General features: G+C 34.1%; 1 protein-coding gene across 18 annotated transcripts in view; it reads left to right on the top strand.

The window, feature by feature from the left end:
• The window catches only part of DGKB (diacylglycerol kinase beta), a 402,831-nt gene that overhangs the window by 111,767 nt on the left and 263,128 nt on the right, over positions 1-27,936 (top strand). For 13 of the 18 annotated variants that reach the window (XM_066991767.1, XM_013183481.3, XM_066991777.1 and 10 more), the window contains 6 exons: positions 13,980-14,133; positions 16,686-16,721; positions 18,269-18,409; positions 22,283-22,332; positions 24,212-24,286; positions 24,835-24,954. In XM_066991767.1, the coding sequence (XP_066847868.1) occupies positions 13,980-14,133; positions 16,686-16,721; positions 18,269-18,409; positions 22,283-22,332; positions 24,212-24,286; positions 24,835-24,954 (576 nt within the window). Of the gene's footprint in view, positions 1-10,189; positions 10,307-13,979; positions 14,134-16,685; positions 16,722-18,268; positions 18,410-22,282; positions 22,333-24,211; positions 24,287-24,834; positions 24,955-27,936 lie in introns of those variants that run through there. The other 5 variants (XM_066991771.1, XM_066991770.1, XM_066991774.1 and 2 more) reach the window with 2 other exon arrangements.

Raw genomic sequence — 27,936 nt, 5'->3', positions numbered from 1 at the left:
TTTCAAAATGGTTTAAAATAAAGTGGTTGTTGTTGTTTGTTTGTTTATTAGGGTACCACCATTTAGGGGAAAGTTAATAGCAAATTTTAAGCTCTCTTGATACTAAGGCCAGAGAGATCATTCTATTTCAAGGAATATTATTCTTGAAACTACACCATTTTTAAAGGAAAGCAAATGAAAAAAATATGGAGGGTTACACTGATGTCTGTTTTATTTTTAACATATTTTATTTGAAGAGTGACAGACTACTCTGACAACATTCCAGCTACTCTAACAGCATGAAAACTGTATAATATGGTGCCAATTATGGTACGGAGTTATAAAGTATGAAACATTGCTGTCTTCATTTTTTTTAATAGCAATTGAAATATCATCTAAATTATTCTCTTGATAAAGTGAAGTAATCACAGAAATAAATTCCTTCAGAAAGGATACTTTTTTAGTGAATTTTTATATTGCCGTTAATGAATGTTTAAAATTGATGCATTTCAGGTTAAGTATGCATGCAATGGTACGATGCTTATTCATAATTAGGATTTGCAACTTTTCTATTAGTCATCAGGGATAGGTTTCATACTATTTAACTGCTAGGATGAGATTAAACAGCAAAGTATTTTTGCCATGTTTTTAATTGTAATAAAACATGAGAAAAAACAACAACAACAAAAAACAAGGAAAATAATTTTGTTAATACTGTATCCGAGATTTTCCACACTAGTTTTATTCTGATAAGAGTTACACTTTGTTTATAAAGATTTAACAGATACAGCTAACATTCACAAAAGTTAATGTGAAGTCATCACTGAGATGGTCAGCTGTGCAATATGCCAGTGGTGCAGTCTTATGGACTGCAATATACAAGCCTAAGCTCTATAAACGGTATTATACATTTACGGAAAAAAAGAAATGCTTATAAAGAAGATATCCTTGAGGAAGGAGAAATGGTTCTAGCTCTAATCAGTATTTATTAGATCTTAAGGCATACCCATGTTTACATGGACTGTCTTTTTGGTAAGAAAGCATATAGGCTAATCCATTAGTTGGCAAAGGAAAGTAGAGCCATTTAACTTTCCCACTGCACATAACAAACACTCTGAAATCATTTTAATAATTAAGTATTTTATAGGCTATGAACATAGTTGCTTTCTAACAGACAGAGGAAACAAGGCTCATTCTCTAGTCTGTTACAAATACAATGAGATGATGATGATGAAACGTGGATGTGATTTCAAATTCATTTTGTGAGATGGATTTCTAGAAACATGTCCTCATTTGATGGCTATTGGATTCAAATCGCTTAAACTGAACATGAAGAAAAGTAGGTTAATGTTCCAGTACTTCAAGTTTCCAATCAGTGTTGCAAGTTGTCCTTATTTTTTATTTACTTATTTTCTTTCTGACTTTGTTGTTGTTGTTGTAGATGTTTAAAATCTCGTAGGTGACTATTTAGAAAGTTAGCCAGCCTTAGCATTCTCAAGAGTTAGTAAATATTTCAGAATTGCTCTTGTCAGAATGGTTTAGGAATAAACTATTTGTAACACAAATACACATTTTACTTGTCTCTACTTGTTGTGCTGTGCTTTCAGTCAATCACTATATGTATAAATTAATGTTATCAAAGAAATAGTAGAGGAATGGTATTTGACTAGTGTGTATTTGGACTCTTTGCCAAACAGACAACAATGAAGAAAAGAAAGAGAAAAAACAAACAAACAAACAAAAAAAACACAAAGAAGCAAAAAAATACTTTTCTTTAAAATAGATAAATAAATAAACCCTGGGAATTCTGTGTTTTGTTTATGACAGTAAAAATTCTGAAGCTACCAAATGGATGCTTATTTGTTGGTAAGAAAGCACCATATGGTGCTTGTAAATACAGGTGCTTACGTTACCTGGTCAGACACACAGCCGATCTAGTTTATTTTCCTATAAAAGATATTATCTAGAAATTGCAGAGAATGCCCAGGCTCTTTAATTTCTGCCTTAGATCTCTAAATATAGTTAACTTAATATAGGTTTACCCAGGCTGAATTAGGAAAGACTGGTTAAAGTGCTTTACCCAGGCTATTTGATTATGACTTTTTTTTTATGGTTTTTATTCTGAGGTACAATGTGTTCTGGTTTTTGTTTGTTTGTTTGTTTGTTTGTTTTATTATGATGACTACATTTAAAATTGATTCACGTGCATGGGGCCATCTAGGTACTGTTTATGAAACTGCACAGATAAACAAAAATATAGAAAAATACTCTTAATCATAACATACTGAAAGAATTAATCAATAAATGGAAATTGTGCAGTACAGGTAATGTTGCTAGTATTAGTCTGTGAATATATATAATTGAGTAGGTGATGGTGGTAATTTCTTATTTATTTATTTATTTCTATTCTTTTCAATTCTGGTGAGAATAAACACAAACGTAGTTCAGCTAACACATCTCTGTTTTCCTAAAGGCTGTAAATTTACTCAGTGCTATGTGGATGAAAGCTCTTGCCAACTGGAATGGGACTTTTTAAATCTTCTTGCATTGGTAAAAGTGACTATTTGAAGTGAAAAATTCAAGTTATTCAGGCTCAGATTACACTAAATCTCAAAAAAAAAATCATTTATGAATTATAACAGTTATGAAAGTTTGTCGGTTTGTATGCAGCAAAACAGTGACTGTTCACATGACATGTTCATAGCTTATTTTTTTTTCTAAAAGTGTTGTAGCAAAAATATATTTTTAATATAAATAGCTGAAATAGCACCCATAAAAATTTACAATGAACAGGGAAATCCATTCCTTTTAAAATTAATGAGAATGCTACTGATACAAAATGCTTTTAGAAAAATATTATTATAAACTTTAGCCCTATTATGAAAGTTACATTTTCAGCCACATTAGTCTATCAGTAGGTTTCTGGAGTATCTTCACCAGAAGATAAATTTTTTGCTTAAACCTGAACTTTGTTGTAACTGACTATTTTTCAGGGACTCAGTGCTTTAGTCTGAAGCATGCTTTCTACACCATTTTTCCTAAATTCTGTAATAATTTTAATTTTCAGTAGTCCAATTCTGCTTGGGCAGTATGCAGATTATCTACTCTTTACTTTGTTAAGTATGTAATATATGTTTCTTTGAACATTCTTTATTGATAGTACATGTAAAATGGACCCTGGCTTATAATCTGCTACAAGATCGTTCTAAATGTTTCTGCCTTAGCACTCTTTCTAAGAAAAAAAAAAAAAAAAGGCTTTGTATAGCATATATAGTAAATATATATATATAAAATATGTGGGTTTGTGTGTAGTACATATGAATATACATAAGTACATTTATAATCATTTGATTAAAAAAAACTGCTGGTGGTAAAGTGGTTATATATATATTTTTTTTCTTGGATATAAGACTAGGATGAAACTGCAGTGGTTGATGAATACATTCTAGATTTATTTGAATAATTAACATCAACTTATTTTAATAGTGTGAGAATGTGGTAAAAGGCTATGCTGAAAAAAATGTTATTGCATTAAATTTTAGTCTTCAAATTTTCTTTTAAGATACTTTGTAGAGTTTATTTCTTGGAAGAGACATGTTAGCTGCTCTCAAATATTGCAGAGTAATTATTTTTGATAGGAGACATAAAGGGAAGACTTTTGGCAGTTATATATGTCTGTAGTATTGATGTTATCCAAATATTATTTGGCCATATGGAGTATTGGTAGGAGAAGGTTATGGAAGCAGGTGCTTTATTTATTGTCTTAACTGTAAGCATTCATGCCAGTAGATGACCATTTATATGCTGCTTTATCTAAGAAATAATTTTATTTGGTTGCCAGAATTTTTATAATACAGTTAGGTCAAAAATGTATTAAATCAAATGCTTAAATCAGTAGATGTTAAGGGTTTTCATTTGAACCAACTTTACCCCCAATGTACAAAGGCAGGTTCCATAAAAAATTCCAAATTTAATTTAAATTTCTCATTATAATGAACATTAGCAATACATTTTTAAACAACAAAAGCTTATGTGTTCTCCTTTAATTTGTTTTCTAGCTTATTATCCCTCTCTGATAGTCTCTGCTTCCTCCTTCTCCCCCACACCCCCATACAATATTTTGGCCAAAGTCACATTTTATTACAAAGCATTGTTAGAATCAATGAATCTTCAATACTTGGACAGTTACCAGTAGCGCTTTTCACAGCTAGTCGTATAATTGTTGCTAATGCACTAACACCAATGGAAGTTTGCAGTTGTCATAGCATTATGTGTGACTGAAGGCCCTGTAACATCTTCTCCTTTGTCAACAGTTCATTTGTCAGATACTGAGTCCATATAAATTGTGTAAAAAGAAATAATAATTAAGAGGACCCATGCACAAACAAATATAACCCAGAGCTATTATGGTCAGTAGATTAAAGCTGATAACATTTTTGGCGCTATTTGGAGATCTGGCAACATAATTTAAAAAGTACTTAGTTGAAAATTACATTTCCAAATTCTATTTCCATATTCTCTGAAATGTTCTCTTTATTTAGTGAAAGCCATATTTCATGGGAGTCTGCTGGAAATAATGATTTCTTTTGTTAGGGGATCGCATTGTCTCCACTAGCAGTATGGGTCTCCCCAGGCATCCGAAATTCACTCACAGAGTCTACTCTATTTAAAGCAGCGAGAATTTAATGGTACCCATATATCAGCTCGACCTGAGTGCCTCCGAGCATGGACCCTGCTTGAGACTTTCCCTGGGTTCCCATACGATCTTTGTTTCATCAGCTACAGACCAATCAGTTCTTGACATGTATGTTATGTTCCTTCAGATTGGTGGCTCCTTGTTGCGAGGCAGGACATCTTATCTGCCGGGTATGGCTCTCATCCAGTGCTGCCCCCAGTCAGCACATCCTTTTTCCCCCTGTCCATGCCACACAGACCCCGACACTATGCTGCTCAATGGTTCTCAGTCACCACTGCATACCACGTTCAGGTTATGCAGAGCTCATACTGCAGCATAAGGCTTCACCAAATATACTCCACTAATGGCAAGCTACTAATGGCAAACAATAGCCACCCGAGTTCCTTACATACCAGTAGCTTGTTTCCCTTTCACATTTTTTTTTCATTTTATTTTCAGGATGATGAAAATAGTGGCTTATGTTGAAATATTTTTTACGAATTTAAAAGAACAAAAAGACCAAAGAGAATGTGATAACTCCACCCAGAAATTCTCTGAAAATATTTCCAAACATTAGATCATGCCTTGTTCCCATTTATGTGGCCTGTGTGGTAAGGAGGAATAAAAGGAGTTGCTGCTCTAGCCCCCCACCCCCTGGCCGATCCACAGTGACAACTCTTTTGTCAAATGACTATTAGTAAATTGCTTTTTTGCATCTTATAAGGATTTATAAAAGAAGTGGAGTGATATATCTTCTCTTCCTTCCTTTTGTTTGTCAGCCAGTAAAACTGGCTGCTACTTGTACACCAGCTATGAAAATACAAGAGGCAGTTAGATTCCTCCTTTTGCAGTTTTTCTTCAGGGTAAATCTTGAGTCGAAAGCAGTCATTTTTTTCTGATTAAATTTGTTCTCTTCAAATGTTTAATATAGTAGGAGTTCAACTATTCCGTACCATATTTAAAATATCTGAATTGTATTCTTTATAAAGGATGCAAAATTTGCTTTACTTTTGTATGTATATCCTATTTTTCACTGAGAAACCATGTTTTGTGTATTCTGAGTATCAGAATATAGTGAGATATGATGTCTATAGCATGGAGAGTTTTGTGTATATTGGCACAGAATATACATGTAAACGCATAAACCTTCACAAAATGGACACTTGCATCTCTCTTTGTCTTACATTTCTATGTACTGTCGGTAATACAGAAAAACAAATCACAGAATTGCACACCTTAACTTCAGTAGGAGAAACGATGAAGCCAAATACTCACAGCAGGCATTTCCTGCCTAAGCCTATTAAGCTTAGACTGTCCTCAGTTTCTTTTTCCTTGGAGTCCCATGTATACTGGGAAACTGAAATTGAAGAGTGTGAAGTAAGAGCTCCGCTTTATGCCATGAATGTAGAGTAGGAAGTGAAGTATTACATATGCACGCTTTAAAGGTATTAATGAGGTAAAAAACTTCATGTCACATATCTGTGAAAAACATGGTGTATCTGCAAAGAAATTTTTGTATACTCATGATAGCACTATAGAAAATAATGGTCAGTTTTTATGGTCAGTTTTGAAGTATTCTGTGTGGTAACAGAATAATAAAATTGCACATTATTTTAACTGAAAATAAAGAAGGATTTTTTAATACCTATAAAAATCCAAAATTAATTGTAATATTTTATATTTGTTTCTTTGCAGAACTATCATTATTTAGTCAAATTGATAAGTCTCATACTATAAATCCTCTTGAAAATTGCATTTTTTCCTGAGAAGTGTAATTTATTTTTCTTACTAGTTGCCAAGACTTTAATCTCTGAGTAACTTTCAACTCTCTGCAGTCAAGACTCCTTAGTAACATTTTTTTTCTAGTTAAATGATTGTCTTTTTTTTTTTTTTTTTAATATGTTCTTTCTATTCTGTCATAGGATTTCCTGTGGTATGTTGAAACAGGACACATTAATGATGACAATCCAGAGGTAGGGAAGGAGAATAAAAGGCGAGGGTAAAGAATTTTCTCCAGAGCTGGCTTTTTAAAAATATTATGTTGGAAGGATAGGAGAACAGCTCAGAACATTTGTTCAAAGCCATTAGGGAGTTTTCCAGGAGCTTTTAGCACCTGGATAAGAGGGAAATAGAATACTTCCCAGAGGCACGTTTCCTCAGTAAGGTTCTGATTATGTAGGGACTTTCCTTCAGAGCTTACCTCAGTTTTTCCACTGAATTCAGATTATTCCATATAACTCAAAAAAAACACCCTCCTCTTATCTGCTTCATTATCATCTTCCTCAGTAGTGTCTGGCAGCTTCTGTAAGTAGGTTGTGTTTAAATGTGGTTGACACCTCTTGAGTCCAAATCCGGAATTCGTAGCTCATTTCCACCCTTACCCCAGCCCCACACTCACTTACACAGTTGTGCCTCCTTGGTTGCTGCCAGAATGAAGGAAAATAAGGAGCATTGAAAAAGATGGTGGAAACAGAGGTGCTAACAAGTTGGTAGAAGGATTGGTAGTCACCACTGTTTCCACAACACTCCCCTTGTGCCTGCCTGGCTTGGAGGTAACCTCCCCACATACTGTGGTTTGTCCACAAATGGCGTCATCGCTCTCTCCAGATTAGACAAAATAGTCACTGTACGGTATTACCTTTTGTAGCTGCTGCTTTGTACATGCATATGTACATGCATATGTTGTTTTAATTTTGTATTATATTTTCCAGTATCTATGCAATGTTATAACTGTGTTCCTTAAGTAACTGCCTTATATTGTCTTATTCCAAGAACATTGTTATGAGGAAAATTCTTGTTTCTGTTTTATCCTGGTTCTTAAAGGGCTATTTGAGGGAAGGAATTTTCTTCAAAGTAATGGGAGTTGGCAGAGCAAATCCTAATTGTTTGTGTTTGTAGCTTACTTGTAAAATGAAAGATGCCATAAACTTCAGAGAAATTTCCACTCCAACACATTGATTGAGTTTGGGTTCTTAAAAAAACACAGTTTAAACCACAGATCTGGGCAAATCTATCCATATTTGCTTAGTCAGATATTGTAACAGCAATAGTCTCATATTGTCTGGACAGATTAGTCTATTATATATCACCTCTATAAAAACTGTTTTTCTTAAGCATAAGAAAGTAATAGTTATTTGCACTGATAGAACTTTTTGTATGTAATCTGTTCATACATTAACATAAACAAGACAAACAAAACAAAACTAATAAGTGTTTTGGACTGACACAGAGTTGACAAAAATTTAGTTGTAAAACGTATGCTGCAAATATTGCTCACTGCTTCGTTTCATAAATAACACAATATGAATGTTTATATAATGAATATTTTATTATATATATAATAACACACAAAACAGTTCTGTTTCTTTTATTCATATGCTTAGATCCAAAATGCAATACTTCCACTCTGAGTGAAGTTATCACCTCACTCTCATATAACAATTAAAAAAAAAAGTCATTTTCTAGAAAAAGAAAAGCCATTCTGTATAAAATCTACCCGAGTACCTTACATTCTTCTATGTGTCTGGAATATCTGAAAAATTTTGGTATCTTTTTTCATACATCTCTCTGACCAGCCTGATTTCTTAAACATGCTCAGATTATCTCCTCATTCAAAGAACTCTTTCAGTAATTTGTTCTCTAACAATTTTACAAGTAAATATTTAATGATTTGTTGGAATAGACATACCTTTTTTCTTTCTTTTTTTTTTTTTTTTTACTCCATGAATTCTCATATCTTTTATTAAGGTTTGGTACTCTCTAGTGAAAGAGATAGGAGTTTGAACTTCCCCAGGCAATGAAGGGAATTCAGCCACGGTATCCCACTCTTTAGGGGTATCTACCAGAATTTTTTGCCCTCAAAGGTTGGAATATTGTCACTTTTCCTGTCCTTTCAAGATGAAATAGTGATCTTCACTGCACTTGGTGCACCATCCCTTTTCTTAGATTTTTTTGTGAACATGCATAGCAAGACCCGACAACACAGATTAATTTATTTGTCTTAAATGTGAGGTAAAGGGTGAGTTTTTTCAATCCAGTGAAGATTGAAACATTTTTGTTCACATTCAGAAACAGGTTTGTGGAAGTTATAGGTAAAAACCTAAAGGGTTTATCAAGTATTAGTGCTTTATGGGTTAATAGCACTTGAGTTAGGCCTTCAAGACCTTATTATGAATAAGGACATCAATATAATACCAAAATCCAACTTTAGACATTTTACTTCCTTTTCTGAACTGACCCATCTTGTTCTCATTAGACTGTAATTAGCTGCTTGGTTTTATAGTTACAAAAATGAATGAGTATGCACAGTGCTGTGAAGTAGAAGTCATACCTCATCACAGTATGTTAATGAATGGGCTCAGTTAATAAAGGTGTGAAAGGCACCTTTGGATGCCTTTCTCTGTAAATTTGTCATGATACATAGTCAGATGCAGTGAGGCGAATCCAGATAATTTCTTTCGGCAGTCAGTCAATCATTTAGAACTCATTATAAATTTTGCTTTGCTTCTTATTTTTTCAGTGTATAGTACAAATCCATTTGTGGGGGAAGCTTACAGAAAAACAATACCTATGGATCAAATTCTGGGAAATGATGAACATAAAAGTTGCTTCTAAGTATAGTAATATTATTTTAATATTACTATATTAAAGTTAATAGTTAATAAGCATTGATATTTTAATAATTAAGGATTTCTGATATTATTAGAATGTTATATAGTAATAATATTTTTATGTGGAAATTAGTGTTTAGGTTAGTTGAACCTTGATAGTGCTTTTGAATGTATAATTTTCTGGACTTATATCAAAAAGTTTCAGAACTAAATGAAGTTTCATTACCCAAACATTGTAAGACATTGTAGTTTTTTGAAAGATTATAAAGATCTATAAAACTTTATTTTGTGAAGTGTTTTTTTTTATTGTTCTTTTTTTATATATATATAATTTTAAGATATAAGAAATAGAGTTCCAGTATATTTCTCAAATGAGTTATTTAAGATATAGAATAGGATTCCAGTTATATATAAATAATATAAAAACACCTACTTTTCTGTGGCCTATTGACAATGTAGTTGGCACCCTTTTTTTATTTGAATCAAAACTAAAACAGCACTTTTTTTTTTTTTTTTTCTCAGAAGACGTAGACCAAAATGATTAGAAAGTTCTTTCATGTTCCTCTAATTATTGGCTGCTTTGGCCATGTCCTTATATATGGCCTCAATTAAACCATGTTACATTGAAAATTTTCTTGATATCTGTAAATTTGTGACCATAATCTCCCAAACACCTGATAGTCTCCTATGAAATGGTATGAATTAATTCATGTGTCAGGTTAATCATAGTCAATTTGGTATATCCTAGCATACTCTTATCCTCTCATTTAGGAAACATCATGGAAAATGCTTTTCAAAATGCAAAATCCTTCTTTCACAGGTTCATTTAAATTCAGCTGGAGCTTCTGGAAGCCAAGCAACTGTTGAGAATTAAGCAATTAGCATGCATACTTAAGAAAACAACATCCACAATTATAGCTTATATATTGTTCTGATTGTATTGGTAGGAACTGCTTATTTAATGCTTATGAATTCATTAACTGCAATAAATTATTTTCAAGTTATCCTAAAATATATTGAACTTTTCATCTGAGAAATTCTGGTATGACGTTGAGATTTAAAAGGAAGATGTTTGCATAGCTGAGTGAGCATGATGCAAGTCAGTGTGGAAAATTAATGTCATCTTGCCTTTTTTTTTTTAATTTTTTTTATTTTTACTTTTCACTTCCCAAAGCATTTTGTGGTTCCTTTGAAAAGTGTCTGAGTTAGTGGGGGAGGGTGGATAGAGGTTATGCTAGTAATTAGAGAAAGGCTATTTGCTTACTGAAGCATCTTCATGTTTTGAACCATTAAAATTCTAAGAGGAGAAAAGAAAACTGCCATATGATTGCAGAATAGAAAAACGTTCATAATATTGTGTGTTGTTTCCTTCTTCTGTGAAAATTAGGCTGAGATTCAGCAAACATTTCCCATCGTTAAGTGTTCTATTCTAAATGAACCACACTCAATACTAAAAATGGTACCATGGTGCTCTAACACCTGTAACATGAGTCTTCTACAGGGGTCCTCGTGGGATTTCTTTTGAGGATTTTTTCAATTTTTCTGCTGCTGTATAAAGTGTTATGTTTATTACAATGAGAGAGAGATAATAGAGAAAGCCATGAAAATAATTTAAAGTGAGCCTTCCTTGGAAAATGTCCCCTTTCTCATTTGTGAACTAGATGAATAATCAAAACTACTGCTAGATCTGCTACAGTCTAGCACAGTTCTGATCTTTACTGTAGACAGAAAAACAAATCTCCAAAAATCACTGCAGTCCATTAGAGCTCAGTTCCTATTAGGATAATCTGCACTAAGCATATTAGATCCTCTTGAAAATGTTACTCAGCTATTGAGTATTAGAATCAGGGATTTTGTGTTTTTTATATAGACAAGAACCTAATCACATGGATCTGTTCATAGTCTTTCTTCATGCAGGACTGTTGCAGAGTATTTATTTGATACAGCATGTGTATTTCTATCTCCATTTTGGACATTTCTCGTGTGTATTCAAGTCATTTACTAGCTCCTAGACAACTTTCAGCTTCATTTGAAAACTTTTCAGTATCCGAACACTGATTTGTTGTATGAATGTTGCTACTTCATTGGGGGTTCACCGTTCACAGAGCATGTGAGAGCAAAGGATAAAGCACTTCCAGCTGAAGAAATCTAAGTGTAAAAGAGTGTTAAAGAACAAACACGTTATTTCCTCCTTTGCTAGGCACTCTAATCAGTGGCAGTCAGGGTGTCAGATATATTAAGTGGACATGGCAACCATGTCATGGTATCTGTTGTCTTTCATTGCCAGAAATTATGTTAGGAATACTTGCTTTGGAGGGTGCTGGGATAAATGATGATCTGACCATCTTTAGAAAATAATGAGAACTTTGAACATCTTTGAGAAAGTCTTCAGGAAGAAAGAAACACATAATTTTAATTATTATTATTATTTTTTTTAACCCAAATCCGTAACCAAACACAGTTCTGAGCATATAAATAGAAAAATGTGGAGTTATGGATTTAGTTATTGCTATCAGGTCGGTGAACCAGTATTACTGAGGCAGCAGTTCAAAAATCTAAGACAGCTATAAACTCAAGGAATATTTTTAGCAGACATATGCACAAGGAAAATAATAATAATTAAAAAGCCTTATGTAACTTAGATATTTTATGTATCCATACATAAACCTTAACTTAAATTGGATTGTAATTTGGTTTTATGTTTCTCTTTTTCACTTGGTTATTCCTCTTTATATGAAATGTAATGAAATAGCTAACAAACACATCATTGATGAAAAACATAAAAAAACAATCTCAGGTTGTTAAAGTCAGTTGATTTAGTGATTAATGTATTTGTTATGCTTGCAGATTAAAAAATACATTTATATGGTGTAAACTCATGACCAGTTTACTTGGATGTCAATACAAATTCTTTTGCTATTGTGGTTTCATTGATTATATACTCTGAAGAGAATATTGGTTATTTTATTATTGAGAATAAAAAAGAAAGTTTATAGCATGACTGAAAGAGTGTATGATTTGCCAATTAAGAAGACAATGACTGAAACTCTATGATGATGAGAGAAAGGTAGTTACTGTATATCCAAGTTGATTATTTCCATTTTATACCCAGCTTAAGCCTTGTGGAGGTAATTTTTTTCAGTCCCTGCTATTTTTGTGTTCAATCTGTAGGAGTTCTATTGGTGTCACTCACTTTATTTGTCACAGGTGTTCTGTCTTAGCTCAGCATAGATGCTCACCAAATTTGCATTCCTAATAATAATGACTTGCACAAGATAGTCAAATTTTTCAATCTGTGTTGTTAGACCCTAGTAAGGGGAGTGATATATGTTTAAAACATTAGCCAGGGGCAGTTAGGTATTGGCCTTAATGAGTATACCTTATTTAATTTGGACATAAAATTTTTGCATCTCATAAAAAAAAAAGAAAAAGAAAGAGAAAAAAAAAGGCAGGTGGGGATGAGGAGAGAGAGAAAAATCACTGCTCCACAGTGTTGAAATAATTCTTACAATGACTTTAATTTATACTGTGACTCAGATTCTGAAGTCACTTAAAGCACTGAGGATTTAGTTTCCCTTTTCTTTTCCCTTGTATGACTTCAAGTCTTGCTAGTCTTTTCCCTCCTAATGCTGCATTCACTGGGCTGAACTAAAAGAGTTGAATTATTTTTCTCATGGATGAATGTAGAGTCTTCCCCAAGCACGGGGAGTTTTCTCCAAGTTGATGTTGTGGTGTAATGTGGTTTTCTCTGTTAACTATTAGAGAAGTTACTGTCCTGCTGGAGCTAGAAAGGCAGCAACACTATATAGTTTACAGATTAACGAGTGATAAGCTGTTCTATTAAAATCACGTATGTAACTGAATAGCATCATTGATAAGTGTGCAGTTGTGTCAGTTATTTCAGAGATAAAAGTGAAATTGTCTTAAGATCTCTTGACACATTTCACATCTTTATTTTTAGTGGTTCTATATTAGCAGGGTAAAATGGGATCATAATGAATCTAAAATTCATTTTAATATTTAAAACAGGGAACACTGTCTTACCAGAGAGAAATCATCAATGAAGGTTCATTAATCAGCTCCTACCTTGATGCCAAAAGTAAAAATAAATTAAACTAAAATACAAATGCTTCAAACTGACAACCCCCCCCCCCCCCCCCCCCAAAGTTGTACAGTCTAAGCACTCTCATTTGAATGTTAGAACCTATTTAGATTATCAGTTCCTCTTTGACAAATAGCAGAAAGTGTAGTTGCCACTGAGAAAAGACAGGTAGCTTTCAATTGCCTGAATTTGGCATCTAAAAATCCCCTGCTTATTGTCTGTCTAATTACGGTAAAAAGATGAGTCTTAGCAGATACATCCCCATAGCTCCCTACGTGCCTTTGTTTGCAGTTTTGTGTGTGCTGTTAAGCCATGTTGTGATTAAGAAACAGGTCAGCATGGAACTTAGTTTTGGGGTCCTTATAGAAGTGCTCTGAGTTTACTCTGGATTATTTTACACCATACTCTGGGCTATTGAATCAATACTGTGAGTTTTCAAAGTAATCATTCAAAAATTAGTCACTTTCATGAATAAGTATGCCAGGCTATACCGTCAGGAATCAGTATTTTCAAGGATAGTCTAAAGTTTTTACTAACAGAGTATTATATGATGTATTAATATGAAAGTTGTTGAAAAAATGATCAATTCAAATTACATTTTTTCCTCCTCTAGACAATTGATTTAGAGGGATTCAAACTGTTCATGAAGACTTTTCTGGAGGCAGAGCTACCTGATGATTTCATTGAGCATCTTTTTACATCATTTAGCAACAAAATCTCTCACTGCAGCCCCTTAATAAAAAACAAACCCCAGCTCCTTTCTGGAGGTAAGTAACAAAATGTAAGAATTGCAAGTTCTGTGCTGCTGCTCTTCACCTTCTAATAGTCATAAATATGTAGAATTCTAAACTATTTGTACTTCTTTGTTCTGATATTTATGAAATTGCAGAAACTAAGTCATAAATAAGGAATATTGTGAAGAGAAATGGACATGAAATGGTTTAATCTTTTTAATTCGCATTGATGATGCAGCTGAGACACCAAGTGGACAGTCTGTCACATTAATGCTAAGCAGATTACTATGGTTACACGGTATTGCTGACTACTTTGCTGTATACTTAGAAACCTTCACAGCCTCATGCAGGATGCTTCTGCTGGTGCTCCACAGTTGCTTTACCCAGTTACTGCTGCTTCTCTTAACTGTTTGTTTTTTGCTGCTGTTAGTAATCTTACATACTTACCAGCTAATAGTATTTTAAATGTCCTATAACTGTTAGCAGTATTTGTTTTACCCAATGTAAGACTGACATTTTCACACTAAATAACATGGTTATTGAAGGTTATTATTCAATATTGGATATTGAAGTCTTTGATTTAACACTCTATGAATTTGGGAACTCTATCAAAACCCATAGCTAAAAGCAGAAACTAGGCTAACTTAAAACTAAATTTCATCTTCTGAACAGCTGGGCTAATCAAGCATTTAGAACATTTTAACAACTGGTTTCATAGGTTTTTAGTTGCCTGAATTCTTCATATGAAGATTAGGTGTCTTCAAATTCATAAATCTATCTGGTATGTGAACATTTTTTATTTAGTGTCTCTCAGTCTACTCATGTCTGTTTATACATTGTATTTTCAGTTAAGGTGTCTGAAGTTCACCCAGAAGTTGTGAATTTGGTACAAGTGCTACTAGCTAAAATGTTATGTGCTGCAGGTATCAAGCTCTAGATTTCCATTGTTGCCTCAGTGTACATTATTAACTATAGGCTTTCGGGTATTGCCAATTGAATCTGGCCGTGTTTATCACTTTATTGTATTATATTATGTGCTTTATTTTATTGTATATTTTATTTTATTTTATTTTATTTTATATTTTATTTTATTTTTTTTTTTTTCTGCTAGCAAAACTTGCTTACCACATTGAGCGTATGTATGGTTCTTCTTTTCATTTGAATTGAATACCTGAGGTATCTTTATACTTTCTAGTCAGAACTGCTGTGGATGTGTCTCCTTACAAAAATACCTGCTGTGAAGACCTTATATTTTCAACTTTCTGTGCTTTTATTATTTTGCTATCTGGACTGGTTCCACATGCAGAGCAGTAGTCTTGGTAGGCTATTGTGTAATCAGTTATTTGGAGGATTCAAAATCTCTTGCTAATTGCAGCTCTAATAATAACATAGGTTTGGGCAAGTCGCTTACACCAATGGTTCAGTCCTTTGACCATTAAGATACTTTGTCACAGAATCTCTAAGGACATTTCTAAATGTATTTGTTATTGTACTGCAGGAGCTATCTCATGGGTCTGACATTATCAGCATTGCATTTTTTCTGCTACGCAGATTCTGCTGCCTATAATGTCTCAGCCACACAATTTCCACTCATTATTTTTAATCTTTCATTGAAGTTTTCATTGTTCTCATCAATGAGAATCATCAGCTATAAACATACTGTACCAGCTGCCAATTTAACACTTTTCCTGGTAACTCCAATAGCAGCTGACATTTACTGGTGCATATTTATTATGCTGTGTTTTTACACATGTTGTCTTGAGCACTGTTATTGCAAAAAGTTTTCTTTTATTATGCTGGTTTTGTGTTTTTGTGGCTTTAACACTTTATATATAGAAATGATAACAGCTGTTTATAGGTCATTGTCAGATTTATTGCTACATTCTGCCGGGTAGAAGCCATGCTCAGCATTCTTTGCTTTTGTTATCATTCTCTCTGATACGTTTTGATTCTAATGTGTGGCTTAAAAAACAACAACAACAAAGTGAATTCTGTTGTTATTGTTAAAACTGTATGCTAAGTTTCTTACTGTAGTAACTCCTAACCTTTTTCTTCTTCACTCTTTCTATTTTGTAGTTCATGTTCAGTTTAGTAGTTTTACGTATGCATTTAGTGTAATACCTGAAGGACTGTTTGATAAATTGTTATATGCAAAGCATGTTTGCAGAGACAGTTCAGTTCATCTCATGCAAGAATTATTATTATTTGTGCATGAAAACATGGTGTTCATATTGCAGTTCAATTGCCTGAGTTTTAAACTAGATGTTACATCTTTATAATTTGTAGCGTTTAAAAGGAAATAAAATAAACGTCTGTATATTATCAATTGCAAATAAAAAAATATAGAAACCCTAATTTTAGGGTATCTAGTAATCTTGAAATGTTACCAGTGGTGAAAAAACTGACTATACTGGGAAAGAAATTTGTCAGAAACATTTGACATTTTCCTGGAAAATTGGAACGTATACAAGAGCTAGAGAAGATCACAAGGAAGAAGCAGGGTTCATAAATCTATCTGGTATGTGAACATTTTTTATTTAGTGTCTCTCAGTCTACTCATATCTGTTTATACATTGTATTTTCAGTTAAGGTGTCTGAAGAACGATGGAAACAGATGCCAGGTAGGCAGCAGCACTGTAAATCAGTATTGCTTCCACCCCTCTCTCCCATCTCTGATTATGAAGTAATACTTTGACATGTACCTGGCAGCTGATGATAAGCTAAAAGTTGCCTTAAAATTTGTATGCCATTTTCATTTGGATTTCATTGAAATGCAAGACTTTTTTTTTTCAAGATGAGTGGGTCCTAGCTTTATAATAACTTTTATCCTGTGCATAGGATTTAAATAAGACTAGAACATGAACTATCTGTGTAAACTGTGTAGTTAAAGCTAGCATCTTAATCGATTAATGTTTTATACTGTCTTCATTTTAAGTGCACTTACTAATATACAAGCTCCTCTAGTACAACACTGCCATATTAAATCTGTTTATTTATTTAAATATTTATTTTCAGTCTTTATCTGCCTGCAGCCATGGATGTGAACTTGAAGATATTTTTTCTACATGCCAATTTGCTCTTATTTAATGAAATATATTTCTATGTATTTAATGAAAAATATCTTAGCATACATACCTCAGTAGTCCTTTCAAAATGTCTAGATTGTAAACTTTTTCCAGATGAAAATAGAAAATTAATTCCATTTCCATCATCTACAGCAATTAATTTGTCCAAGACAAATGTGGCTTGAGAGAAATTATGTATGCAGGCTATGTACAGGTTGTATACATAACACTGTTCTGAATTAATGATGAAAAATATTTAAGGAACAGTTGATCCCTTTGTAAAGATTTGTCTTTAGCATCACTGAGGTCTGTGGAAAATTTAACAGACTTGTAAAGAAAATGTCATTTTTTCTTTCTTTATGTAGTCCTGCTTTTCCTCTATTTTTCTGTATATATTATTAGTTCTGCAGATTCTAGTAATATCCTCAGGACCAATCATGTTAATGCTCTCTTTAAACAAAAGTATCAACAATGTTGAAACTTGTATTCCAAGTGGTAAACTGGAACTGTTCTTGATCAAATTTGAATGATTATTATGTTATTTAAATTCTGTGTTTGTTTTCATAATAGTCTGTGATCAAGTCTTCTACATTGTAAATTTAAGTTTCTCTGGCACACAAATAACTCTTTTTGGGTGGAAGATTACACATTTGTCTCTAAAACATCTTCAACTGGTGTATCTGGTGACAATCTGTAAATTAGATGAAACTTCTACAAATGCAAGGAACTGGATGCAGAGTTGGGCAGGGATTGTTTTAATACGTAAAATAACATATAACACAGTAGAATAAAAATATTCACTAAATGCAGTCAAATGACATCAGATCAACACAAATGTAAAAACAGTGATGCCATTCCCATAGGTGATTTATTTTTATAATAGTTAGCTTTGTGTAGTATTTTAAAAAATAAACCTCACTTTCATTTTTATTCTGCCTTTGCTAGATAAACTATGAATGTGAATTGTTTAAACTTCACATTTTGATTTAAATTAAGAAATCATCTGAGGTTCAAATAAAATAAGGTTGCATGTACATACGAGTTCTGCTTTGTACTCTGTTTATATCATATATGAAAAGTAACAGTCTGTATTTAATTTCCAGGTCTGAGACTTAACAAAGGTACCTCTACATCCCGGCCTCCTACTCCTGCCAACTTAAATTTACCAGATGTGATCCAGCTGAAGGATATTGTTTGTTATTTGTCACTGCTAGAAAGAGGAAGACCTGAAGACAAGCTAGAATGTATGTTCCCTCTCCCTCTCCCTCTCTTTCTCTTTTATATATTTATTTATTTTCTGGTAAAGAAAAAAAGTGATCAAAATTCTGATTTTAAATTTTCTGAGTTTAACAGTTAGTTTTGAATAGCTTCCTTATAAAAATAGAGTTCTAGGGGACCATTATTGCAGAAATGAGCTTCTGTTCTTTCTAAAAGTATTAATTTGAGATTCTAACCAAATTCTATCTATCACCCATGAAGATAAAACAATCTACAGTTAAAATAATCCTTTCAAATATTTCTTTCTATGCTATTGTCTGTTGACTCTAGCATCAGAGCTGTCAAAAACAAATGAAATACACTAAGGATGCTTAGAGGGCTATAGAAGTCACGAATAATGTGTAGAAAATGAGCTCATTCAGACAAAGAATAGTTGCTTATATGTGCCATGGGATCCATAATTAGTGAATACGTATAAGAAAGTAAAATATGATCTAAGTCTGCACCACTGTTGGGAATGAATGCTTGATTCTGAAAGTTAGAAATAACTTGATTTCTTAACTAGGGACCTGATTCATTAATGCAAAACACCTCCACCTGTTCAAAACCACCTGTTCAAAAAATAAGAGTTTGATCTGCAAATCAGAGAAAAGAACAAAAAACAACCATGTGTTTCTGCATTATAGAATTTTAGAAGTCAGTTTTCTGGATAGATAAATAATTAATCAATCCAATCACATTAGTCCTTCCTGAGACCAAATATACTTTGATATACAAGACTGTCTGTTAAAACTGTGGAATCAGGCTCTGATACTGTAGAGAAACAAACTATTAAGTATGATAGAAAATGTAAACAGTAGGCTCTGTCTACTGGAATGAGAAATTCATTACAGGGTTATATAACCACGTTTTTGAAGTATCATGATATTCCGTTACCCGTAGTTAGCTCACAAGGACAACTTAGTACTGTGAGATCACTGACACCTTTGACTCAGCAAAAATTGCAAGGAGTCAGTCCTGAACTTGATAATAGAAGTTTGGTATCATACCGCTAGAATATTTGAATATATGTGTCAGTGTGCATTTAAAACACAAATTACAAGATTCTAGGGCTGAATTCAATTGACAGTAGTAACTGTTTCATGGTAGCAAGCTATGCAAGCTCTATCAGAGCTCTAAAGAGCTCTGTGCACACAGTATAACATGAAATGGAGAGCAGTTTCCTCCCCTGGTGCCAGGAACTGGTACAATGAGAAGAGAGAGAGAGAACTGAGAGTCTAGGGCAGGGGATGTTCCATGGATTTCCCCCAGCAGGAACTGCACAGGCAAAAGACTGTGAATGGTCTGCATGATTTAGGAGCTAGAGTCTGGTTTAATAAATGTATTGTATTTACAGATTAAATATATTCAAGATTGTATGGATTTACTTACATGCTACTAAGAATATGGTTATTACATAAGTTGATTTTCTACTTTGTCATCCAGAGTTGAAACATACCAAGTATTATAACTTCTTAGTGCATAAATTTTGGATTATAGTGCATTAGTATGCAGAATTCCCTATTGATTTTTTTTGCTGAATGTTCCGTATAAATTAATGGTATAATTTAACACTTTATCTTAAATAATTTTATAGTACTAGGCCCCGTGGCTGCAAGGTAAAATATAAATCAGTATGCTAACATTAAGATTAATGATAATCTAAAATCATGAATTTTTCTATTGACAAAAAATGGAAAGCCTCTGAGTCTTAGCTGAGTGTTTGGAAACTAGGGCAAGCAGAACATAGAAGTGGTTCTTTCAAATAAAATCTGATACAAACTAGATGACTTTTTAAAAATAAAATGCACCAAAAGAAAATGGTGTTTAAAAAGAAAACAGTGTTTAGACTTTGAATGTATATCATCTATAGATTTTCATAGATTTACCAGTATTTCAGCAGATATTTGCAGTGTATTCCTAGAGGTTTTCAGTACTATGAATCTCACCTGTTTTACACACTCAACATATCTGTTCTTAAACTATGTATAGCTTAAATATATCCCAAACCTCCGTAACAGAGAAATATTGGAAGAATTCAAGTTCTTTTTTTAAGGTCATATTGCAAACAGATCAAGGTGCATCTATATTGTTAAGGACCTCCATGATCTATGTCTCAACCTTCAAACTTGATTCATAGAAAGATTTGGAAGAGTGTTGCCAGCAGGTCAAGGGAGGTGATCCTGCCGCTCTACTCAGCCCTGGTGAGGCCACACCTGGAGTATTGTGTCCAGTTCTGGGCCCCCCAGTACAAGAGGGACATGGAGCTACTGGAGCGAGTCCAGAGGAGGGCTACAAAGATGATGAGAGGACTGGAGCACCTGTCATATGAGGACAGGCTGAGACAACTGGGCCTGTTTAACCTGGAAAAGAGAAGACTGAGGGGAGACCTCATCAGTATGTGTAAATATCTGAGGGGAGGGTGTCAAGAGGGTGGAGCCAGTCTCTTTTCAGTTGTGCCCAGCGACAGGATGAGAGGCAACGGGCACAAACTGAAGCACAGGAAGTTCCGGCTGAATATGAGGGGGCACTTCTTTACTGTGAGGGTGACAGAGCACTGGCACAGGCTGCCCAGAGAGGTTGTGGAGTCGCCTTCTCTGGAGATATTCAAAACTCACCTGGATGGCATCCTGCACAATGTGCTCTAGGTGATCCTGCTCAGCAGGGGGTTTGGACCAGGTGATCTTCAGAGGTCCCTGCCAACCTCAACCGTTCTGTGATTCTGTGAGTGGATCCATTGTGGTGGTATTGGTCACAGTTGAACAGGCCATATGTTATGTTTTCTGAGACATCTAATAAGATGGTTTGTAAAGTAGGTTGCTTGGGTTTTGCTATGAGTTGAGGCATTAAAGTGCCCTGAAACACCCGTTTAAGGTGTTTTCAGCTCTCTTCTTGCTTCTTAGAAAATAGATCTCCTAGGGGGAAAAAGAAATGAGCACTTTTGAAGGACTTTTGAAGGGAATGGGGAATTCAGAGCTGACAAAGTGTGTCCCAGACAGTAGGGACAGAGTGAGGTATGCCTAGGCTTCTGGCCTTCATCTTAAGGCTTTTAAAAATATTTCTACCAAAGGTTCTAATTTCTTTGCTTTGCAATTTGATGTTGTATATGATCAACTGAATAAACTGCTTTGAAATGTTTTGATATTAGTGGATATACCCACTCTTGTGGCTGGAATCAAGTAACGATAGAAACTTGAAGGTATATATTCTTTCTGGATGTCACAAAAATGCAGCTATTCTTGTCTGGATAGCTCTCCAGCATATTGGAAAGATGTTTTCAAGTTGATAGAGCAGGTAGGATTCATATTGACAGTCTGTGAGGAGTGTTTATTGTTGGATTTGACTGAATAGATGCTTCAAATAATATTCTGTTTCATTTAGCATATGTCAAAAAGCATTTCTAAAGCAATATTCAGTAGCGATGACTGCAACCAGGAGAATGGAATAGCATTGTAACTTAAGTATGTTTATCAACATAATTGTGTGTTTTCTTGTGTTCGCTGACATGAGAGAGAAGGGCCCTTTGGTGGTACTCCCCAGAAATACAGATCATCTCTGGGAGGAACCAGAATCACATTCACAGATCAGATTAACAGCTGGAGGGATTATGTAGACAAGATACAAATGTACTCTCCTGCTAATATGTCTTATTGGAGGCACTGTGGCAGGGCAGTCACTGAGTGAACCTCATATAGTACAAAATGTTTGGTGGATCTACAGTTACTATGTTCACTAAGGAAAATGTTAATGCTTGTCCTGTGAAACTCAGTTTGTCCTTTTTTTTTTTTTTTAAATGAAATAATATTGTTATTATATTTTCTAATCGAGTTTCCTTCTCTTTTCTTTTTATTTCCTTTTAGTTATGTTTCGATTATATGATACAGATGGAAATGGATACCTGGATAATTCGGTAATTTTGTTTATTTATTTTGATGTGTTATAAGACTATGCCATAATGGTATACCTATAGAAGACTACATGAATCCTGAATTAATAGAAGCACTATAAATTATAGTGAATAGAAAGCTGCCCATTTTGAAACCAACTTTTGAGTTAGTTTTTCCATAAAGCTGCTGTTTCTACACTGTATAATTTTGAAAATGCTGACACTGTTATTGTGTAGTCCTACTGTATATTTTTCTGATTTTTAGTCATATTAAAGGTCATATTGTAGTCATATTGTAGGGGACACATTAATATGGTTCCTAAAACTATATGGGATGGTATGTATGTGTGTTTCATATGTATGTTTCTGGTAGATCTATATGAAAGTAACATTTGCAAAGATTTCATTAAAAAGGGAAAGTGTGTCACACAGTGGGTATAAGTAGAGAGATGCCAGAACTTCCATGTTATTTTGAACTAAGGAATAATAATAAAGTTTAAATATTGAGAAGTAGCCCAAACAAATGTTTTAAGGAAAATCAGAGGTATAGTAATCAGAAAGAGTTTTATAAAATGAAACTTTTTTTTTTTTTCTTTCAGAGTATAAAGGTCAACTAATGGAAATAAATATTGTGTTGTATTGGCAGCTTTTATTTATTTTTCATCTCTGTCTCCACAAAGTAAGACAGCAGAGAGGAGACTGATTTAAAAAAAAAAAATAAATAAATAAAATAAAGGTGATTTCCACAAGGGATTAAGGGAATAGGGAAGCTAAGATACCTAGAGGTATAATGTAAACACTGTATTATATTTTTAGATAATAGAAAATATCAGGCAATACAGAATGTTAATAACTAGTGAATAATAACTACAATATGAGAATATACATTCTAGATAAGTATGTTTACAAACCACATTATATATATGAGTATGGAAAAGTCCTAGTGATACATGAATAAGGGAAATTACAACGCTCTAAGGTTAAAGAAAGAAATTCCAAGCCTGAGTTTTGGGTGGTCTGACTATCTGCCTTGTGTACAATGTTCAGCACTTCTGAAAATCAGGTCATAAATATAATAGTATGTATACTGTATATCACCTTGCACTCCTTTTGAGATTAAAAGTGAAAAGAATCATGTGTCTACATAGTTTTAATTTAATTTAGCCTGAAGACTGACCTACAGTTGATTCTTATAGTTACATGAGGATGTGTTCCAAGGTTGTGTAACATTTCTTGTTTTTTCTTAACAGCTGAAGAAAATATGACATTTCTTATAGACATCTCTGGTTAAAATCAATCAGATTATGAGATTATACATGTATGTTTATGTCTAATATAATATTAATGTAGCACTTCTACCTGGTGAATTTCTCAGCTGACTGAATATAGGGGGAAATCTTTGAATTTTAAATCTTAACAGCTCAAACTTACGAGTTTTGATTACTTATATTAATGGAGTTAAAATGAGAGTACTCCAGAAAATAACTGACAAAAAATTAAGGCCATTTTATTTATAACAAATGTTTTTCATCTCTCTTTCCGTCACATCAAATAAGGACTATAGATTATTCCTACCAAGGAAGCATGCCAACTAGGAGCCCTCAAACCTCTCTTCTCATGTATTAGAGTTTATTTTGTAAGGGTAAATACATTTATGTAAATGAAATATATTTGCTATTAAAATAATTTAAATTAATTTCTTGTTCTGCTCAGAGGGTCTCTGATTTTAAGTTTCACACGGTGCATTGATTAGCAATTAGTGATCAGAAATTATTTTTTTCTGTATATTTTGGTGTTCATAAAATAGTCACCATATGCAATAGGTTTGAATTATGAGTTGTTTGCCATAAAATTTGCCATTATAATATAGCATTAAATAGAATTCTTTTTCTTTCATCTATAGGAGTTGGAAAATATCATTGCTCAAATGATGCATGTTGCAGAATACCTTGAATGGGATATTACTGAACTGAGTCCAGTAAGCATCCATTTTATCATTTTTTTTATGGTGGTGTTAGAGACAGCTTTTATTTATTTTGTGATACTTCATGCCAATGTGAGTTCCTAGATATTAGCAAGATAGAAGTATTAATAGTTTGTGCTCCACTGTGACACTGTAAATTAACACTTTTTTCCAAGTCTTTTTTTTTCTGGTTAAATCTGTTCTGTAAAGTGTTCTTTGGAAAAGTTTGAAGGCTTTTCGTCAGTGCACATAGTAATTAATATTTGTAACAAGTAATTTACCCCTGAAAATTTCTTGACAAGAACTGTCTCTTACTAGTATTGTACATAGTAAGTACACAAGGAGGCACTCTGGTTTGGGAAATGTAGGTGCTAATTAGTAATATTAGGTGCTAGTAAAATATAAATATGAATATTTCATTTTCTGACCTGGAGGCACTCATTTTAGTACAGGTACGATACAAGTAATATTTTCATTTTTGCATATGGATGAGAGACCATAGATCTCTACACAGCTGGTTATGTTAGAATATGGAACTTATGAGACTTTTCATGAAACTGTAGATTCTTCATGAAATGATGGAAGAAATTGACTATGATCATGATGGCACTGTTTCTCTAGAAGAGTGGATCCAAGGAGGAATGACAACAATCCCACTCTTGGTCCTTCTTGGATTAGAGAATGTAAGTATTAACATAACAGTGTCAAGTTTCTGCTTGCATGTCAGCTGTAATCCTCAGGTTTGTTTCTCTATAACCCGTATAGTGAATGTTTTTTCTTGTCCTTTACTATGGCTGAATGATGTGTGAAGAACAGAAGTATGTCTTCAAAGTCAGAGCTACATTAACACCAAATGAGCCAGCTCTGGAGCTGGAAGTTGTAAAAAGCTCATTAGTTTGTCTTGTTGACAGCATATTATTAATTACTTGCTACAGTAGTGTCTTTTAAAAATGTTTTACTACCCATGTGTGTGTTACAGCTGGCTTGGAGCGGTGTTTAGGCAACTTGGCATGGTGCTGTGGTGTGTAGCTTAACCATAGTGAATCATGAAACAGTCTAGGTTGGAAGAAACTTTGGAGATCATCTGGTCCAGCATCCTATTGAAAGCAGGTTCTTGGATTTTTTTATCCAGGCAGGACTCTTTCAAGCCCAATCCTAAATAATTCCATTGAGATGGATTCCACCAGTTCTGTAGGCAGCTTCTCCTAGTGTTTAGCTGTTCTCATGGGAAACAGTTTTTTTTTTTTTTTCTTTCATGCCCAGACAGAATTTCTCCTGCAGCAACTCTTGCCTTCAGGCTTTTGTCCCGTCATGAAACATCACTGTGAATACAGTTCTTCCATCTCTATAACTACCTTAATAAACTATACTAAGTAGCAATATCAAAGAGAACACAGACCAAAGGATGGAGTATTATGAAAGAAGAGTGTAGGGTCTGTATGTTTACAACTTCACATTAAAGATAAGGCAGATATAATATGATCAATGTTGTATCAGTTCAACACAGCTGTTTTAACTCTGGCATGTTGCCAGTGCCACCTGCTGTCCTGTGTTTGAGCTAATTTTGAGCACATGTATCTTAGCATCTGTTTCAAGTGCTTTTTTGTTATATAACTTTTTTTTTTCTGAAGTCTTTTCCAGATGCTGAGGTGAAATAATAAATAATATTTACCTTTCCCCACCTAACTGCTATGTCCTGAACTAAATCTAGACTGCTGTAGTCACTCCATGTTATCTTAATCTCACAAAGGATGGTCACTTTCCAAATTGAAATATGAAACACAAACAGGCATTTAGCAGGAGATTTAAAGTTCTTGCAAAATATCAATAATCAAAACTTTATCTCTTATAAATCAAATTACCACTTACGTACCTGAATTGAGGATAACTTACAGTACATTTGGATCACTGTAAGTACTAATTCCCTAATTCTATATATGCAGGGCTGAGTGAAAATATATATGTATATATGTATTACTTCCCTATATTACTATATACTATAATATATATATATATTAGTTCCCTATCATCAAACAACAAATCTTTGTTAGATTGTATTTCATTCCTTTAACAGATTTACTTCAAGCAAAAAAAAAAAAAAAAAAAGCTTTTACTTTAAGCATACTCTGTCAAGAAATCAGTAAAGGAGATAACTGATGGTCATTTTCAAAACATATTTCTCTTTTTTGACAAGTATTGTAGTTATTGTGGGAACATTTTGCAGTATCTTAAACAGCACCTGGGAACGGTACTGTTTAATATCTTTATCAATGACATAGACAGTGGGATCAAGTGCATGCTCAGCAAGTTTGCAGATGACACCAAGCTGAGCAGTGCAGTTGATACAACAGAAGGAAGGGATGCCATACAGAGGGACCTGGACAAGCTTGAGAAGTGGGCCTATGTAAACCTAATGGGCTTCCGCAAGTCAAAGTGCAAGGTGCTGCACCTGGGTTGGGGCAATCCCAGATGGGAGTACAGGCTTGGAGAATAATTCATTGAGAGCAGCCCTACAGAGAAGGGCTTGGGGATTCTGGTGGATGAAAACCTTGACAAGAGCCAGCAGTGTGCTTGCAGCCCAGAAGGCCAACTGCATCCTGGGCTGCATCAACAGAAGAATGGCTAGTAGGTCAAGGGAGGGGATTGTGCCCATCTGCTCTGCCCTTGTGAGGCCTCAATTGGAGTGCTGTGTCCAGGCCTGGGGACCCCAGCACAAGAAGGATGTGGATCTTTTAGAATGGGTCCAGAGGAGAACCACAAAGTTGATCAGAGGGCTGGAGGGTCTTTCCTATGAAGACAGGCTGAGTGATCTGGGGTTGTTCAGCCTGAAGAAGAGAAGGCTCTGGGGAGACCTCATTGCAGCCTTTCAGTACTTAAAAGGGGCTTATAAAAAAGATGGAAAGTGACTTTGTTACACTGACAGACAGGGTAGAACGAGGGGAAATTGTTTTAAATTAAAAGAGGCAAGATTTAGTTCAGAAAAATTCTTCACTCAGATGTAGTGAGGCACTAGAACAGGTTGCCCAGTGAAGGTGTTGTCTCCCCGTCCCTAGAGGTGTTCAAGGCCAGGCTGGATGAGGCCCAGGGCAACCTGATCCAGTGGGTGGCAGGGGGGTTGGAACTGGGTGATCTTTAAGGTCGCTTCCAACCCAAGCCATTCTAAGAATATTACTAAACTGCTTTTCTAAGTAACATGTCCTTGCTAATTACTCCTTCTGATTGATAATTACACTTTTCAGAAGTTTCATGTTGCATATTAGTGACTGTTAGGTCATTTGTTCTACTCCTCCGTAATAGAAACCTGCAAAGATTCTGACCTTTTTATTTTATTCTCCATTAATCTAAGCACGTAAAAACTGTCAGTGAAGTTTAAGAGATACCCCATTGGCTGTCCTAGCCTTATTCAAAATGTCCTTCATAATTTTGTCACAAAAAGCAATTTAATGACAATTCGTTCATAAGGTGTTTTATTAGCCACAAACTGTATTCTGCTATTTGCGAGGAGAGCACACTTGCACAATATTATTCCACTCTATCCTGATAAAAGCACCTGACTTGTGTTAGAAACTTAGAAACTGACATGGAATATATTTTGGTCTCATCTCTTGAGATGGATCATTACTGTCACCTCTGTCAGAGATAGTACAGAAGGTAGCTATGAACTA

The sequence above is a fragment of the Anser cygnoides genome, chromosome 2, assembly GCF_040182565.1.
Source record: "Anser cygnoides isolate HZ-2024a breed goose chromosome 2, Taihu_goose_T2T_genome, whole genome shotgun sequence".
Lineage (NCBI taxonomy): Eukaryota > Metazoa > Chordata > Aves > Anseriformes > Anatidae > Anser > Anser cygnoides.
This window is presented reverse-complemented; position numbering and strand designations above follow the sequence as displayed.